Source organism: Zea mays, chromosome 8 (assembly GCF_902167145.1).
Source record: "Zea mays cultivar B73 chromosome 8, Zm-B73-REFERENCE-NAM-5.0, whole genome shotgun sequence".
Lineage (NCBI taxonomy): Eukaryota > Viridiplantae > Streptophyta > Magnoliopsida > Poales > Poaceae > Zea > Zea mays.
Genome location: NC_050103.1, coordinates 146380271 through 146397442, shown reverse-complemented (window position 1 = coordinate 146397442; position 17172 = coordinate 146380271). Strand labels below are relative to the sequence as shown.

Below are 17172 nucleotides of genomic sequence, written 5' to 3'. Positions count from 1 at the left end.
CCGTGTGTCAGCGCCATCTCACACGCGCTCTCTCTCCCTCTCGCTTCTCGGTGGGGCCGACTTATCGGCGCTAGTTTTCTCCGTGCACGCGAGCCTTCTCTCTCTGTCCCACGGGCCCCGCTCGTCAGCTCTGCTGCCCGTTCGCTCGCCTGCTCTCTCTGTTCCATGGGCCCCGCCTGTCAGAGCCGTCCCTCTTGAACCGCCCGCACTCTCCACCGTGGACGCGCCCACGACCGAACGTTTTTCGGCCACGCCCCCACGCGCCCGAGTCTTTTCTGGAGCACGCACACACTCACTCGCCCTCTCCCGCTCAGTTGCGCCCTCAGCTGAGCACCCTCGCCCTCTCTCTCACTTTGCGCGCGCGCACGTGTAGCTCTCCTTAGTCTGTCGCCTGTTCTGTGGCCGCCGTCGAGTTTCTACCGCGCTCGTTGCCTCGGTGAGCTCCGCCCCTTCGCCAGCAACATGGGACACCTCCTGGTTCGCCCCCAACATCTCTGGTTCGTCCGGTCCGCGCTCATCGGCTTCCTCACCTTGCAGCCGGAGCTCCGCCGCCGTCAGCCCGAGGTCTCACTGCGTCCCCGCCGTTGCTCAAGCACTCTAGAGTCTCCACCCGAGGTGAGCAACTCCCCCACGCCCTTAATTCCCCGTGTGGCCGTGTGTTGTCCTGTCATTCGTGCAATTGCTCACCGGAGCGGGTCTGCGCCACCGTTGGGCCGCTCCGCCGTGGACTACGCCCTCTGGTGCCCCCGCGCCAGTGTCGTGCCTATGTTTGAGTCCGTCGTGTCACCCTGAGTGCGCTCGAGCCCTTCCCTAGTGCCCTAGACCCTCGTCGTGGCCGTGCCCTCGCCTCTGGTGAAACCTCACCGCGGAGACGGGCGACACAGTCGCGAGTAGACCAGCCACCCGACCCGTGCTTGCCGATTGGATCTCGGGCGTTCATCCGATATCGGGCGATTTATGTTTAATTAGATCAGTGCTAATCCCAAACGTTTGTTTTGGATCTGACTGCTCGGATCTGTGCCCTCGCTCGTGCTCTGCAGTTGGACCCGGCCTGTCAGCCCTGCTGACCTCAGGTCGCTGACACCCCCGCCACACTTGTCAGCCGCGCTCGCTCACCCGCGCCCGCGCGCTCGCCTGCTGATATAATCTCGGCCACCGATCGTGGATCTGACGGCTGAGGAAACCCTGTTTGGTTTAATAAAGAAGCCCTCGGTTTTGTAGGAATCAACCCGTCGTCCCTCAGTTTCGCGCGCAGGCCCCTGTAGTCTTGCATACAGACCCCTAACCTTTTAATTAATCACAAATTTTGACCTAACTTAGGGTTTTAAATTTCAAAACTTGTTTATTTCATATATTTTGCATATGAACTCCAAATTGAGTGATTCAAATTGCAAAATGTTCATAAGATTATTCTCTGTCTATGTAAATTATAATCATTCACTATCTCCACATATTAATTTTATACCTAGACTATAGGTTAGTTTAGGTAACGGTTTATTTATTAATAAGAAAAATAAAAGAAAAACCCTAATGATAATTAGATGTTTAACATTGTGAGATTAATAATATGTAATGTATGAATCTATTTGTCGGGGACCATAATTAGGGGTACCCTCAAGACTCCTAAATCTCAGCTGGTAACCCCCATCAGCACAAAGCTGCAAAGGCCTGATGGGTGCGATTAAGTCAAGGATCGGTCCATTTGAGGGACGCGATTTCGCCTCGCCCGAGCCCAGCCTCGGGCAAGGGCAGCCGACCCCGGAGGATCTACGTCTCGCCCGAGGACCCCCTCAAGCAACGGACCCACCTTCGGCTCGCCCGAGGCCCAGTCTTCGCCAAGAAGCAACCTTGGCCAAGTCGCTACGCCAACCGACCGAATAGCAGGGGCATTTAATGCAAAGGTGGCCTGACACCTTTATCTTGACGCGCGCCCTCCAGTCGACAGAGCCGAAGTGACCGTAGTCACTTCGCTGCTCCACTGACCGGCCTAACAAGAGGACAGCGCCGCCTGCGCCGCTCCGACTGCTGTGCCACTCGACAGAGTGAGGCTGACAGCAGCCAAGTCCGGCTTCAGGCGCCATAGGAAACTCCGCATCACCCGACCCCAGGGCTCGGACTCGGGCTCAACCCCGGAAGACGACGAACTCCGCTTCGCCCGACCCCAGGGCTCGGACTCGGGCTCAGCCCCGGAAGACGACGAACTCCGCTTCGCCCGACCCCAGGGCTCGGACTCGGGCTCAGCCCCGGAAGACGACGAACTCCGCTTCGCCCGACCCCAGGGCTCGGACTCGGGCTCAGCCCCGGAAGACGACGAACTCCGCTTCACCCGACCCCAGGGCTCGGACTCAGGCTCAGCCCCGGAAGACGACGAACTCCGCTTCGCCCGACCCCAGGGCTCGGACTCGGGCTCAGCCCCAGAAGACGACGAACTCCGCTTCGCCCGACCCCAGGGCTCAGACTCGGGCTCAGTCCTGGAAGACGACGAACTCCGCCTCGCCCGACCCCAGGGCTCGGACTCGGGCTCAGCCCCGAAAGATGACGAACTCCGCTTCGCCCGACCCCAGAGCTCTGACTCGGGCTCAGCCCCGGAAGACGACGAACTCCGCTTCGCCCGACCCCAGGGCTCGGACTCGGGCTCGGCCCCGGAAGACGACGAACTCCACTTCGCCCGACCCCAGGGCTCGGACTCAGCCCTAGCCTCAGCCGACGGTCTCCGCCTCGCCCGACCCAGGGGCTCGGACTCGGGCTCAGCCCCGGAAGACGACGCACTCCGCTTCGCCCGATCCCAGGGCTCGGACTCAGCCCTGGCCTCAGCCGACGGTCTCCGCCTCGCCCGACCTAGGGGCTCGGACTCGACCTCGGCCTTGGAAGACAGACTCAACCTCGACCTCGGAGGAGCCTCCACCTCGCCCAACCCAGGGCTCGGACCGACCACATCACAGGAGGCGCCATCATTACCCTACCCCAAGCTGACTCAGGCTACGGGGAACAAGACCGACGTCCCATCTGGCTCGCTCCGCTAAACAAGTAATGATGGCGCCCCACACGCTCTATGACGACGGCGGCTCTCAGCCCCCTTACGGAAGCAAGAGGACGTCAGCAAGGACTCGACAACCCCAACAGTTGTCCTTCCGCCAGGCTCCAGCGCTCCTCCGACGGCCACGACACCACACGAATCGGGTGCCAAAACCTCTCCGGCTGCCACGATGGCATGTACTTAGGGCACTAGCTCTCCTCCGCTAGACATGTTAGCACACTGCTACACCCCCCATTGTACACCTGGACCCTCTCCTTACGCCTATAAAAGGAAGGTCCAGGGCCCTCTTACAGAGGGTTGGCCGCGCGGAGAAGGACGGGACGACGCTCGCGTAAGGCCGCTCGCTCCCTCCCGCGTCGACGCTTGTAACCCCCTACTGCAAGCGTACCCGACCTGGGCGCGGGACAAACACGAAGGCCGCGGGTTTTCCCTTTGCACGCCTGTCTCCCTCCGACTTCTTCCCCCTTCGCGCTCCATCTCGCGCCGACCCATCTGGGCTGGGGCACGCGGCGACAATTTACTCGTCGGTCCAGGGACCCCGGGTTCGAAACGCCGACACTATTCCTGGTATAATTTTTGTGTCTCATTAAAATAAGTGGATTAAATTATGTAATCTATGGAGATAAATAATATTTAGAGAATCACAAACTTCTAAGTGTGCTAGTTCATCCTAAAACATAAATTTACCTTTTTGTATTTATACTGTTTTATCAAACTTGTGTTGACTTGACTGTATAAATAAAACATGTCGAGCAAATGTTTATGCCCCGCAGGAAAATTTTATTCGTTGCCGTCTCCACGGGAGGCGGACCGGACAGTGAGTCCGCGACCGTAATTTGACTCTCAGAACTCTCCGACTCACAGAGTCACAGTCACAGGCTCAGCCAACATAAGGGAACCGGGGTTCCAAACAGTTGCTGCAGCCTAGCACGGGCCGCGCGACTGCCGGAGGCGATGGAGGCGCCGGCACCTTGGAGAGTGCTCGAGTTCTACAGCGGCATCGGAGGCCTGGTACTGTGGGATACCCTGTTTTCTCCTCCGATTCGTCCCGTCATCCATCTAATCTAACGGCGGCTAGGGTTCGGCGCCTTCCCCTTTTGCTTGCAGAGGTACTCGCTGATGGCGTCGGGCGTGCGGGCGGAGGTGGTGGAAGCCTTCGACATCAACGACGTCGCCAATGACGTCTATGAGCACAACTTCGGCCACCGCCCCTGCCAGGTGCGCTCCACTTTGACCCCGAAATCTGCTCTTTAGCAGTCCTCAAACCGAGATAGAAACGTGTTACTTACTGTATGAGAGACCGGTTACCACCTCCGCCTTGCTTCCCTTTTCACAAGCGGTTTAGAACAAAATCACCTCATGGGGAGAAATTTGGAATTTTGCCAACTTCGCTGGATTGCCACCAAATTGGTGGGTTTCGTCTAAATGTCATTATCAACCAAGACACATACGCTGAAATGCCTTTTGGCTATTTAACAAAAAGAAAAACCAATTTAATCGGGTTAGAGAGGGCGACTCATTTGCCCTTCTCTTCTCCGTTTCGCTGCTCCGCTCCACTACGACCACTTTGACACTTCGTGCGGTCGCACTCCAGCGCGATGGGCACCAGACCTGAGGCCATCTTCCGTACCAGCGTCGTCGTGGGCGCCGCTAGCTTCGCTGCAGCAGTGGGCGCCGCCGTGGGTGAGCTGCTGGATGCGCTATGCAGAGATGAGTGAAGCATGCTCATGGCACTTGTCCACGTTGGCGTCTCCATAATGGTGCAGCTGCTCATGGCGTCGGCGTCCGTGCTATGGGAGAAGGCCACCATGCTCACGGGTCACGGCATCAGCAGACATCAGATCGTTGCACTCGAGAACTCGTCGCTGGCGGACCTTGGTGGCCGTTCGTGACGTCGCTGCAGTGGACATTGATTCCTCTTGCTGCTCGCCGTGGCAGCAGCGTCACTTGCCAGCGCCGACGACCCCTACCGCTACTTCACGTGGAATATCTCCTACGTGCCCATCAACGCTAGGAACGCGAGAAGAGAAAGAACAAGCGAAAGAGCAAGATGGATTCTGTACCGGGGTAAATGAGTCAGCTTGCACCCTCCAACTCAATTAAATTGTTTTTTATTTTTAATAAATATCCAAAAGGCATTTCAGCGTATGCGTCTTGATTGATAATGGCACTTGAACGAAACCCACAAATTTAATGGCAATCCAGCGAAGCCTACTTTTTATAATGGCACAATTCCAAATTTCTCCGTCTTGGGAGCACTTTAATGGGTTCAACGCCACCCAACACCTAAACTTCAGCATCATAGCGGAATGATGGGATATCACCCTGAGTTTGGTCCCTAAAGATTTCAAGCGAGCCTTAAATGGTTTAGCCATCTACACCATGTGGAATCTTTGTAAAGATCATAGCAGCAGGATCTTTGATAACAGTCATTCAACTGCCTTCCGAGTTGCCAGGCTGATGAAGGAAAATCTGGACCTTCACAAAAGAGCACAACGTATACACCCTCCTTAGGGTGCTTGGGGTTCTTAGTTGTGGAATTTCTCTTAGCATGAATTCTCCAGTGGGCTCGCAAGCAACAAGACGTGCAGCCCAGTGTAGGGTTGTTGCCCCCTTCCTGTACATATGACTCTTTTCATCTTAATTGAAAGGCAGATGTCTTGCTGTTTACTTTTAAAAAAACTAGTGCAAGCGATTATGGGTGCGCCTAGGTGCAAGGCAAAAAGTTGCATTTGTGATGATCATCTGAAGATTCAGTCTGGAACCTTGGCTCTCAGCTCTGCTACCTGATGTTCAGATAAAGCTACACTTCCTAGCCCTGTTTTCTTGGTACTGCAACCATAACTTTGCTCGTGTATTTGCTTTTTCCAATTTTAGTAAGTAACTATTGCTAATTCGACTTCAATCGAGGACCCCTTCTTTGCTTGCCCATATAGCTTGATAAATTAGGGTGAGTTTCATTAACTTCACAGGCACAAGGGAATGAAGGGGGCAATGGCCACTTGTATTTCTCATTTTTTTAAGCGTTATGCACCTGGATCATGTACAATATACCTCACATCCAGAAGGATATTATCATTCTACGTACCAATTGATTTTTTTGTTTTAGTTTGACTTGTGAATGGTGAACTGCTATGCTGTTATAGTTTTATTAACTGTACATGCATCATTCTTGTACTATAGGGGAACATTCAAACGCTCACTGCTAGTGACTTAGACAAATACAAGGCACATGCATGGCTTCTTTCTCCTCCATGCCAGCCATACACACGACAAGGTCTCCCTCTCAATAATATCTATTCTAGAACTGTATTCTCTTTTTCATTTTTGATTCATGGATCAACCACCTTGTAGGACTTCAGAAGCATTCAGCTGATGCTCGTGCATTTTCGTTCATCAAGATTCTTAACCTCATGCAAGACATGAGCTATCCTCCACAAATGTTATTTGTGGAAAACGTAGTTGGATTTGAGGTGGATATAAACTTTACTTGATATTTTTTTGTTTCAATACTTGAACTTCTCAACAGTGGACATGTCTTGTTCATTTATGCCAGGTGTCTGATACACATGACCAGTTGCTGGAGGTCCTTTCAAGTCTCAATTTTAACACGCAAGAATTCATCCTAAGCCCCTTACAGTTTGGTGTCCCATATTCTAGACCTCGCTACTTCTGTTTGGTAAGAACATTTTAGTGTCTTGACATGTTATAGTGTCATGACATTTCACAGCTCTTATTTTCATTTTTATTTGCTCATCACTTCTCAGTTTCCTATTACCTGAGGGATGTCCAGGTCTCTAGGGAATCTGTTGCTTATGATAAAATATATGATGCTTTTCTTAGTGTGTTGAAAAGGCATAACTAATGACTGGAAATTTGTCCGAGCCACATTCAGAAATGAGAAACTGTGTTCTTGTGGGGCTTTTTTCTGGTATATAAGTGATAAACCCACCGGATTGTGTGGATCAATTATGTAACTACAGCTGAATTTTTATCAACAGGCGAAACGTGAACCTGTGCGGTTTCGACATGCATTCGTCAACAATAAGTTGCTCCAGACACCTATGTGCCTGAGCCTGACACTGAGCAGTACATCACAGGGTAGCGACCACCAGACTGAAGAAGAGCTAGAGCCAGTTTGTAAGCCAATAAAAGATTTCCTTGGTAAGTAGGAAGGCTCACCTGCAACGCTTACTGTAAGGTCTATAGTTGTTAAGTTCACATGATTTTATTTGAAGAAGCTGATCCGGAATTGTAACGAACGACACTATCGTATGTAGTCAAGGAGGCTGATGGAGGCACTCCAGATGAGACAGTTTTGCAGGATTATATGGTCCCAGTAAACTTGATTGAGCGGTGGGGCAATGCTATGGGTATCCTTGATTCTTTCTTGTATTGCGTTACCTTCTTTATTGTTTTTTTATTGTTTCTTGATGGGGTTTGTTTGGTATGTTACATTTATTATTTTTTTAACTTGTAATCTTTGATTTGGTATTGTGGTGACTACTTGACTATTTGCAAGATATTGTATACCCTGAATTTAAGCGGTGCTGCTGTTTCACTAAAAGCTACTATCGTTATGTGAAGGGGACAGGCTCTTTGTTGGCTACATCTAAAGTAAGACTCATCACTCTTTTCATTTTATCTAAATTCAGTCATTTATATGTTGTCTGATTTTGCCTAATGATAACTTCAAATACTAGAACCTCAATGTTCCTGAAGAGAAGCTCCAAATTTCTTCCCTGAAGGAGTTGGGCCTACGATTTTTCACCCCTCGTGAGGTGGCTGCCCTTTTACACTTATGTTTAAATCCTTCCCCAGGCTCTTGATGTTGTTCATAATTTTTCAGGTTGCCAATTTCCATTCCTTCCCTTCAAATTTCTGCTTCCCGGATCACATAAGCCTTAGGCAACAGTGAGTTTAAGTTCCATTATACACTTCTGGTTATCTTTAGTAAGCGACAAGGGCATTTGAATTGCAGTACATATAAGAAACATGAGAGATGAGGCTATGCTGGGTAACTATCTGAATAGTGTTTATAGTTATAGGTTACCATATATCTTTTGAAACCCTCTTGTTGCAGGTATGCTATGCTGGGTAACAGTCTGAGTATAGCAGTTGTGGGTCCTTTGCTGCATTATCTCTTTGCTGAGGCCTGAGTCATAGAGAAGTCCAGTCAGCCCTGGTGACATTAGCATGGCACAAACACTGTGGCTGCGATCTGCCAAAATTTCTTCATACGTGATTTAAGCAAGGTTGGTATTTAAGTATGGTATGTTCTGCACTTCTCGGTGGGTTTACATGTGTTGGTCTCCAGTTCACTTTTTAAATTCGAAAGACGATTCTCACGTTGCGACGCACTTCACAGGTTTTGGGGACTACAGTTTGGCCATTTGATGAGCACACCGTGTAGGCACAACCTCACAATGTATCAACAAAAGTGTACCATACAGTAGAGAAGCTGTTTCTGCGCATACTTCCTCCCCCTCATGCCTATGCTGTCATGGTGAATGAATTTTGGAATTGTGATCCGTTGATGTGTGCATGGATGAGGCTGTCGTAACGATTGTTGATCTGAGCTTTAAGTAACTTGGAACCTACTTACTCCGAGCAATTCCAATTCTATTCTTAGCTAACCCATTTAAAGTTTGACAATATTTATGATGTAAAATATGTATAGCAAGTATAAAATATACTCAATGAAGAATCTATATCATAAATATTGACACTTTTTTTATATAAACATCGTGAAACTCAAGATTCTTTGACTTGGTATTATGTTTGAATTGTATTTTGTTTTCGGGGAGATGGAGTACCTGCAACCGATGGTTAATGGAGCAAATGTGTTTACTTCTAATTTAGGGATGGGATGGGATGGGAGTTTGATCTGTGGATTTAGATATTCGTTGGATATTTGATCCGACGGAACCAGACATGGATACATTTTTTGACCTATGGGTTAGACCCGTATCCAACCCGAAGTTGGGAGCGCATGGATTCAAATATTGTCACCTATTGGCGGGTTACCAATTGGATATCTGAAAATTGCCAATAATTTTTTTGTCTATTATATAGCAAAGAGCAAATTCTAACTCCTTAAGCCCCATGTCTTAACGCTCCAAATTCCCTATCGCTAGCCACCCTTTTCACCTTTGTTGGCTTTCTATGCTGTACCTCGTGTCCTTTTCTAAGTCTCATAAGCCGCACCATCGCTGGTGAGGTCGATAGCTACCCCTTCTAGGCTCTAGTGCGATTGGCCGCAGCCCATGCATTATAGCCTTATAGGCTGCCCCTTTCTGCGTGCATGGTCACCTCTTTCTGCATCTGTCAGCCGCTCCTAGCTCCTCAATCCACATTGTTGTTGCCCCTTCATGCTTCTATCCTGGCGCTGGTGAGCATGTGCTGCCGCTTTCCTAATGGTCCCTGACTCCCCTCCCCTTCGACACATTTTTTCATGTTGATATGTTGAGAATATTACTTATTAAAAGACGTGTATTTGTATAATTTTTATTAAGTTTTTAACTGTGTATGATAGTGGACTGAGAAGAAATTTGATTAATTGTGCTATTGAATTGTTAGAAAATGATAGCCTCAATTATATCCGACGGATATTCAAAATCGTCCGAAATTGTGCTATTGAATCGTCATCACCAAAATAACCTAAGTGTGGCAGGCGTCACTACGGCACGCACGGAGAAAGGTCAGGAGCATGACCGACTCGCGCCGTACCCGTGTCGGTCGGCTCGCGGTTACGATCGTAGGCGGGGGCAGCAGGTTGGGCTACGACCGTAGTGTTGTTCTAGTTCGACACGATTATTTTTTTTATAAAAAATCATATATAGATATGTACAATTTATATTCAATATTATAAACACATGAGCATGATGTTATACTGGTTAGATACCTTTGTCTATATCTCCTACCCTTCTTCTATTATGCTCTTGCATCACTTTTTAATAATTTTACGCTGAGTTAATTTAGAATAAACGTATTGTAAAAAAATAACGCACGACACGGGTACATGACATGAAGCAGGATAGTGGCATCCCGAATTCCTGACCCGATCCCGACCTCCAACTCTCTCTCTGGAAGCAGGGTTTACTGCCGCCCATAAAACCCTCCATCCAATCTTTTCTCCCTTCATTCAATATACACGGAATTCGAAACCGACCTAGGTTCGTCTCCGCATTCCACGCAAGGAAGCCGCTGCGAATGGTGATCTTACGCTCCACCTCTCGATTGTTGCGATTTCCGATCTCCTCACTCATATTATACGCTGTTGTATTTTTTCAGGCTCTCCCCAATCAGGAGAAATTTGTCATTATGAAACACCACGGGGTGGCTTCGACAAGATGGAGGTTAACGAAAAAAATTTGTCGTTATAAAAAGGCTTTGCAAAGCCAACACTTTAAAATGGATATGAATAGGTAATAACGATAGATATTCACTCATACTCACGCCGTTATTTTTCCGTTACCAGGAATATTCGAGAGGCCGCTGCTCGCTCTTGCTGCCTTCCACGCGCAACCAAACCCTAACCACAACCCAACGAATGATCAATTCCATGGACGGTTCCAATCCAATGAAAGGAGAGGAGACAGAGTAGCAGCAGCAGCATAGTAGAAGAATCTGATGGAACGAACGAACCGACTGAGAGAATTCAGAAGAATTTGGTGCCGGCTCGTCCGCTGTGGAGCAGGTTGTGCGCGATGTCGTCCCTAGCCTTGGTGGCGCCGTCCGACCGCACGGGGTTCTCCGGCACCGTCTCGTCGTCGTCGATGTCGCATCGGAGCGCGGGGTCCATGCCCTCCCCGCGCGACTCGCAGATGTTGTGCAGCACGCAGCAGGCGCCCAGCACCACCGGGAGGTCCTGCAGCTTCACCTCCGTGCGCTTCTGCAGGCACGCCCACCGGCCCTTGAGGCGTTCGAAGGCGTCCACGGCGACGCGCCAGACCTCCGCCACCTTCTCGTTGAAGGCGTGCTGCGCCCACGTCAGGTTGGCCTGCGCGTAGGGGGCCAGCTTCAATCGGCGGCTCTTGGTCTGAGGCAGCGGCGCCCGGCTTCCGCGCGAAGGAGAATGCGACGGCGATGGAGGAGATCTCGCGATGGAGAACTCACGGCGACGGCGCTTGGGGACGGAACCCGGTGTCAACTAGATTAATACTGCTCTAAACCTTGTAATGGAGTATTCATGTCCATTTTAGAGTGTTGGCTTTGACCAGCCTTTTTATAACGGCGAATCCCTCCCCTTAGCCTCCATTTCGTCGAAGCCGTCCCCGTGTGTTTCATAATGTTAAATTTCTCCCAATCTACCCCAATTTCAAACTCGTCATCGTAGGCGACGGCGGCACCAGTAATTAGGTGATAGAGTTGCACGATCTCGCTTTCTGTTAATTGCGAGATTCCTTCCCGATTAGGTTTTGTTCGGTTATTCCCATTATATATGAATTGAATGGGATTAAAAAAAATTTAGAAGAATTTTAACTTGCTTGGAATTTAAATCCATCTAATTCCACTCAATTTATATGGATTAAGAGCTAACCGAACAAGTCCTTAGTGTGTTTTTGGTAATTTTGAGTCTACTAGCTTACAATCGAGGTTTTTTTTACTGCCAATGCACGGGGACAACCCGACTGTTTCTGCGTTGTAGCTTTGGAGTCAGCGACTCAGCGCAATCAATGAACATAAATGATTGAGATTATTGTGTTTTGCCCAATACATTTAGCCCACGTTTGGATCTAAAGCTCTCCTCACTAGAGAACCCTCCTCACACAAGAGAGATCCCACCATCTCTATTTCGAACTTCATTGTCTAAACAGTGTTTTGCACAGCCATTTTAGTCCTAGTGGTGAGGACAGACCAATACATTTAGGCCACCTTTGAATCTGATCGGGAATATGAGAATCCAGTATCCTCTATTATCTAGAGAGATCTGTGTCTTGATATTTTTAAAATCTGTTCTGGTATCTGGTCTGTTTGTATGAATATAGATAGATTTTTTATCACATTCGTATAATCTGCTTGGATTCAAATTGCCTTTAATTAGTTAGATTTTTTGTTATATTTTCCCTTCACGTTTGTTGATTTCATTCTGAAAACATCCCTCTTCGTGTCTTGTAGGCAAGACAACCTTTGTGAAGAGGCATCTGACCGGAGAGTTCGAGAAGAAGTATGAACGTGAGTATCTATTTTTTTTAGAGTGGATTATATATGTAGTTATTTGTTTGATTCTACTTCTTGCAGAGTGGATTATATATGTAGTTACTTATTTGATTTTACGGTAGTTGTTGTGGTGCCGTAACTAATTCGATTGTCTCTGCAGCCACCATTGGTGTTGAGGTTCATCCCTTGGATTTCCACACCAACTGTGGGAAGATCCGCTTCTACTGCTGGGACACTGCAGGCCAGGAGAAGTTTGGTGGGCTCAGGGATGGATATTAGTAAGTATTTAAGAGTAGTACTGTCGATTCGGAACTTATTGACACAAATATATTAAATGATTGTTGTTGATTTATCTTTACATTAGACCATCTTCAGCAGTTTACCCATATGGTCACTCAATACTGTTTTGCACTGTAAAATGTACTTTTCGCAGAATGGAGTCTGAATATGGGTATGAGGTTACGTAAGCTGCTGAAGATAGTCTTAGGCTATCTTTAGCAAACTGTGTATAATGGCTTCCAAAACACTGTTTTTACACTGTTTACAGTGTAGTTTGAAATAGAGTAAGATAGAAGGTGGGATAGAGACTAGGGAGACTACTGAAGATAGCCTTACCTGTAGTTCTATGTGCTGTCACATATCAGCAAAAATGTCTAATCTGGATCAAGTGTGTTCTCATGGTTACATGCTAAATAAATGACATATAAAACCTGATAGATTTTTTTATATACCAAGGCTTGATTTTAAAATTTTAATTATATTATATATTGCTTATTGATGCCTCCAAATTTCATACTCAAATCATGGCATTGTATTGAGAGTGATTTAGTAGTCATGTTTTTTAGTTTACTTTTGACAAGCTGTGGTACCTTTTTTTTAAAACTTTTGTTCAATTCAGCTTTATGTGCTTTTATTAGTTACTTCCACTATAGGTCTTTGTTTTGTCTAATTCCTTTTACTCATGGTTATGTTTCAATGATATATGATACTTATTGGTTGGAGATATTTAATTTGGAGCATTGCCATATAACTTCCGAATTGTTGTACACAACACTCGAACCTGTGCCTGATACCTGTGTTTCTGAAATCATGGGTCTGAGTAGAAATGCTTTTGTGGATTTTGACATGTTCTCTGCATAAATCCTTCACTCTACCAACAACCACCATACACATCTGTAATTTTTGACATATCTTGTTACTTGATATCCTTTTGTTAACATTAGTCTGACTTCTATATCTATACTATTTATTAAGAGGCTAATGTAGACCAGATTCGTGCCCCCGCCCTCTGCGTACATGCAAGCCTCTGCATACATGCAAGCTCTCCCAGCCGCGCATGCAACGAATGCAACTAAAGCTGCGCATGCAACCGTGCATGCAAATGCCACCACTACATGCAAAAGCTGCATGTGCACAACCGTGCATGCACATGTAAAGCTGCGCATGCGAGTGACATAGCACATGTTTGATATCTGGTAGGAATTATATGTTAAAAATAAATGCGCTAATTAGCACATGTGTTTGGACAGTTTCAAGGAACTAAACGATAAAAATAAGATAAAATATATGTAAATAGGATTCGAACCATGGTTATTTGCTTTAAACTCACGTTCACATCCACCAAGGAACTAAACGGTAAAAATAAGATAAAATATATGTAAATAGGATACAAACCATGGTTATTTGCTTTAAACTCACGTTCACATCCACCTAGCCACGAGAACACACACATTTTTTATTTTAAACTCTATACTCAAATATAATATAGAGACTTTTATGAAAAATAGGGGGGAAAAATAAAACCGGGTCATGCTCAGGCCAACCATGATACTTTTTACGTGAATTTGCTACCTTGATGATCTGTATAATTTTCTTTGCATTTAATATCAGATATAACTATTGCAACTATTTTTTAGTCGTTTTAGACCGAAAAATATAGATTGGTCAAGCCGTTTAGTAAAGCAACATATCACACATACTTGCAAATTGTTTTCACATCTTAATGAAATATATATCCGCATGCAAATTAGCAAGTCAATTTTTAGAATAGTTCATAGCCATCGGTTCAGAACTTTATACGAAATAATGTTGGCTCTACGTCTGCTTATACGAAAAAATGTTGTCTCTTCCCTTTCCTATAGGAGGGTGAAATAAGTTTTACCAGCAGCGTCGTACCGAAGGTGCCAGTAGCCTTAGTGTACCAGTCGCTCCTCAAAATGGACTCACTGACAGCAAAATGTTCTCTAACGAGTTGACTCGCGTGCTCGGTTGGGACTGTACTTTGTCTCTTCTGTCAACTGAGCTATGGTGAATTCTATCGACATCAACGTTAGCACGATGGTTCGCCCAACTGAGCATGTTCCCGGTCCAGAAAACTATGTAGTTGAGAACCTCACATGTAGATTCATATTAGTTAACAGTTTGCTTGAACAAACTAACACATTCGTTTGATCTATGCAAAAGATGTCACTGATTGTTTGATCTAAATGTTGCGAGATGCTCTCCAATAAAAATTACATGGTTGCCTCATGGTCTATGTAAGGAAACCTTGAATTTGAATGCGTACAACTTCAGTTGTTGTGACTGCTTTTAGATAATTCATCTTTAGATGGGTTGAATATTGTTATATTACTTGTCTTTATGTAGTAATGTAGAAATTATGCCACAACACATTTTCCCACAACATAAAAGATAAGAGGTCCATATTTGTGTGCTAAAATCATTTTGATAATCACAACTCACCATCCTCTTTCAATAGGCTTAGGATCTCCTTTTTATATTTTTCACCCTACAATGCAAATTTGTTATATGGAGGCCATGGTATATCATCACATCATGTATTATCAACTTAGGATTTGTCTATTTCAATTAATAGTGGCATTGAGCTAATTTTGGTTGTTCGAAATGGCAGATTTCGATGTTTGTTATGATTGTTGAGTTGATTATTGATAGCATCAGTAAATAGTGACCTATGCGTGCACAAGTGTCCCCGTTGCAACGCACGGGTATATAACTAGTAGTTATATATTGTTGTATTATGTTTTGCTTTAGGTAACTTGGAAATTTGATTGTAATTACTGTAATTTTATCTTGTGCAGCATCCATGGCCAGTGTGGAATCATTATGTTTGATGTTACTTCACGACTGACATACAAGAATGTTCCAACTTGGCACCGTGATCTATGCAGGTATATATAAAGAACCGAGCTAAACAAATGGTTTGGACATATAACCAAATGGTTACATACTAAAAAACAATCATTCTTGATGCAGGGTCTGTGAAAACATCCCAATTGTGCTTTGTGGGAACAAGGTTGACGTGAAGAATATGCAGGTGAAAGCAAAACAGGTGACATTCTACAGGAAAAAAAGCCTGCAGTACTATGAGGTCTCAGCTAAGAGCAACTACAACTTTGAGAAGCCTTTCTTGTACCTTGCCAGGAAGCTTGCTGGGTGAGTCAGTTATTAGCCTTGTTTGTTTTTCTGCAATATATTTTTCTGGACCAGGTCCAAACCATCGTATTTTGTTGTGTCAGTGATTCCAATCTTCACTTTGTTGAAACCCCTGCTCTCGCTCCTCCTGATGTCACAATTGACATGGCTGCCCAGCAGCAGTAAGTGCTTGGAAACCATAATTTCTCGCCCACCTGTTGTTGCTGAATCTTCATACTGCTTGGCCTTTTCAGGCATGAAGCCGAGCTGGCAGCTGCTGCAGCGCAACCGTTGCTAGATGATGATGACGGCATGATAGAGTAGATGCTGCATTATGCTCCCAATGAGCCTTGTTTTGAGTTCTCGTGTCCCAAACTCTAGGGTGATGAAGTTTTTTTGTAGCTAACCATCTCGATTAGTTGGGTAACTTGGGTTCCAGGAGAAGTGATGAACTTGCTTCATTGCAATGCATGCTTATTTGCTCTGATTGCCAAATAAAATGCCTGCTTCCCCGCCCATTTTTGTACATTGTTTTGGCTCTGGAATTTAGTTTGCCTTCTGGGTGAGTCAACCAAACTAAACTTCATAGAATCACGATTCACGCTTGGTGAAAGTCGCCTAGAGGGGGGGGTGAATAGGGCGAATCTGAAATTTATAAACTTAAGCACAACTACAAGCTGGGGTTAGCGATAGAAATATAATCGAGTCCGAAAGAGAGGGTGAAAAACAAATCACAAGCAAATAGTGAGAGTGACACGATGATTTGTTTTACAGAGGTTCGGTTCTTGCAAACCTACTCCCCGTTGAGGTGGTCACAAAGACCGGGTCTCTTTCAACCCTTTCCCTCTCTCAAACGGTCACTTAGACCGAGTGAGCTTTCTCCTTAATCAAATGGGTCACTTAGACCCCACAAGGACCACTACAAACTTAGTGTCTCTTGCTTTGATTACAAGTGCCTTGAGAATAAGAATGGGAAGGAAGAAAGCACGATTGCAAAAGCCAAGCGACAAGAGCGACAAATAACACACGGAACACTCTCTCTCTCAAGTCACTAATCACTAATGATCACTTGTCTCAATTATGGAACTTGGAGAGATTGGAGGCTTTGATTGTGTCTTGGAATGGATTGCTAGCTCTTGTATTGAATGTTGAAGGTTGGAATGCTTGGATGCCATTGAATATGGGGTGGTTGGGGGTATTTATAGCCCCAACCACCAAAATATGGCCGTTGGAAGGCTGCTGTCGCATGGCGCACCGGGCAGTCCGGTGCGCCAGCCACATCAGCAAGTCGTTGGGGTTCAACCGTTGGAGCTCTGACCGGTGGGGCCTCTGGGCTGTCCGGTGGTGCACCGGACATGTCCTGTAGACTGTCCGATGCACCAACTGCGCGTGCTCTGTCCTCTGCGCGCGCAGGCGCGCATTAAATGCGTTGCAGTCAACCGTTGCACGCGAAGTAGCCATTGCTCCGCTGGCACACCGGACAGTCCGGTGTGACACCGGACACTGTCCGGTGCTTCATCGGACAGTCCGGTGAATTATAG

At 46.5% G+C, this 17172-nt stretch overlaps 2 protein-coding genes across 5 annotated transcripts; both read left to right on the top strand.

Moving 5' to 3' along the window:
• Nucleotides 1-3809: 3809 nt before the first annotated feature.
• Nucleotides 3810-8795, top strand: LOC542067 (DNA methyl transferase 4). 4 transcript variants are annotated; one of them, XM_008657200.4, is made up of 12 exons: nt 3810-4048; nt 4145-4255; nt 6221-6314; nt 6392-6510; nt 6594-6716; nt 7039-7201; nt 7318-7410; nt 7560-7654; nt 7741-7818; nt 7887-7951; nt 8121-8292; nt 8406-8795. In XM_008657200.4, the coding sequence occupies exons 1-11, from the start codon at nt 3992-3994 to the stop codon at nt 8194-8196; spliced, it is 1074 nt and encodes a 357-aa protein (XP_008655422.1). In that variant the 5' UTR covers nt 3810-3991; the 3' UTR covers nt 8197-8292; nt 8406-8795. The 4 variants fall into 4 exon arrangements, with proteins under 4 accessions (XP_008655422.1, XP_020397916.1, XP_035817464.1 ...); XM_020542327.3 differs by having other exon boundaries at nt 7887-8054; XM_035961571.1 differs by having other exon boundaries at nt 7887-8054; nt 8121-8309.
• Nucleotides 8796-10839: 2044 nt separating this feature from the next.
• LOC103637360 (GTP-binding nuclear protein Ran1B) lies at nt 10840-16068 on the top strand. The gene is made up of 8 exons (XM_008659573.2): nt 10840-11028; nt 11291-11390; nt 12158-12214; nt 12360-12477; nt 15298-15387; nt 15473-15652; nt 15736-15813; nt 15886-16068. Exons 1-8 carry the CDS (start codon nt 10840-10842, stop codon nt 15953-15955), a joined length of 882 nt encoding a protein of 293 aa, XP_008657795.1. The 3' UTR covers nt 15956-16068.
• The last annotated feature ends 1104 nt before the right edge of the window (nt 16069-17172 follow it).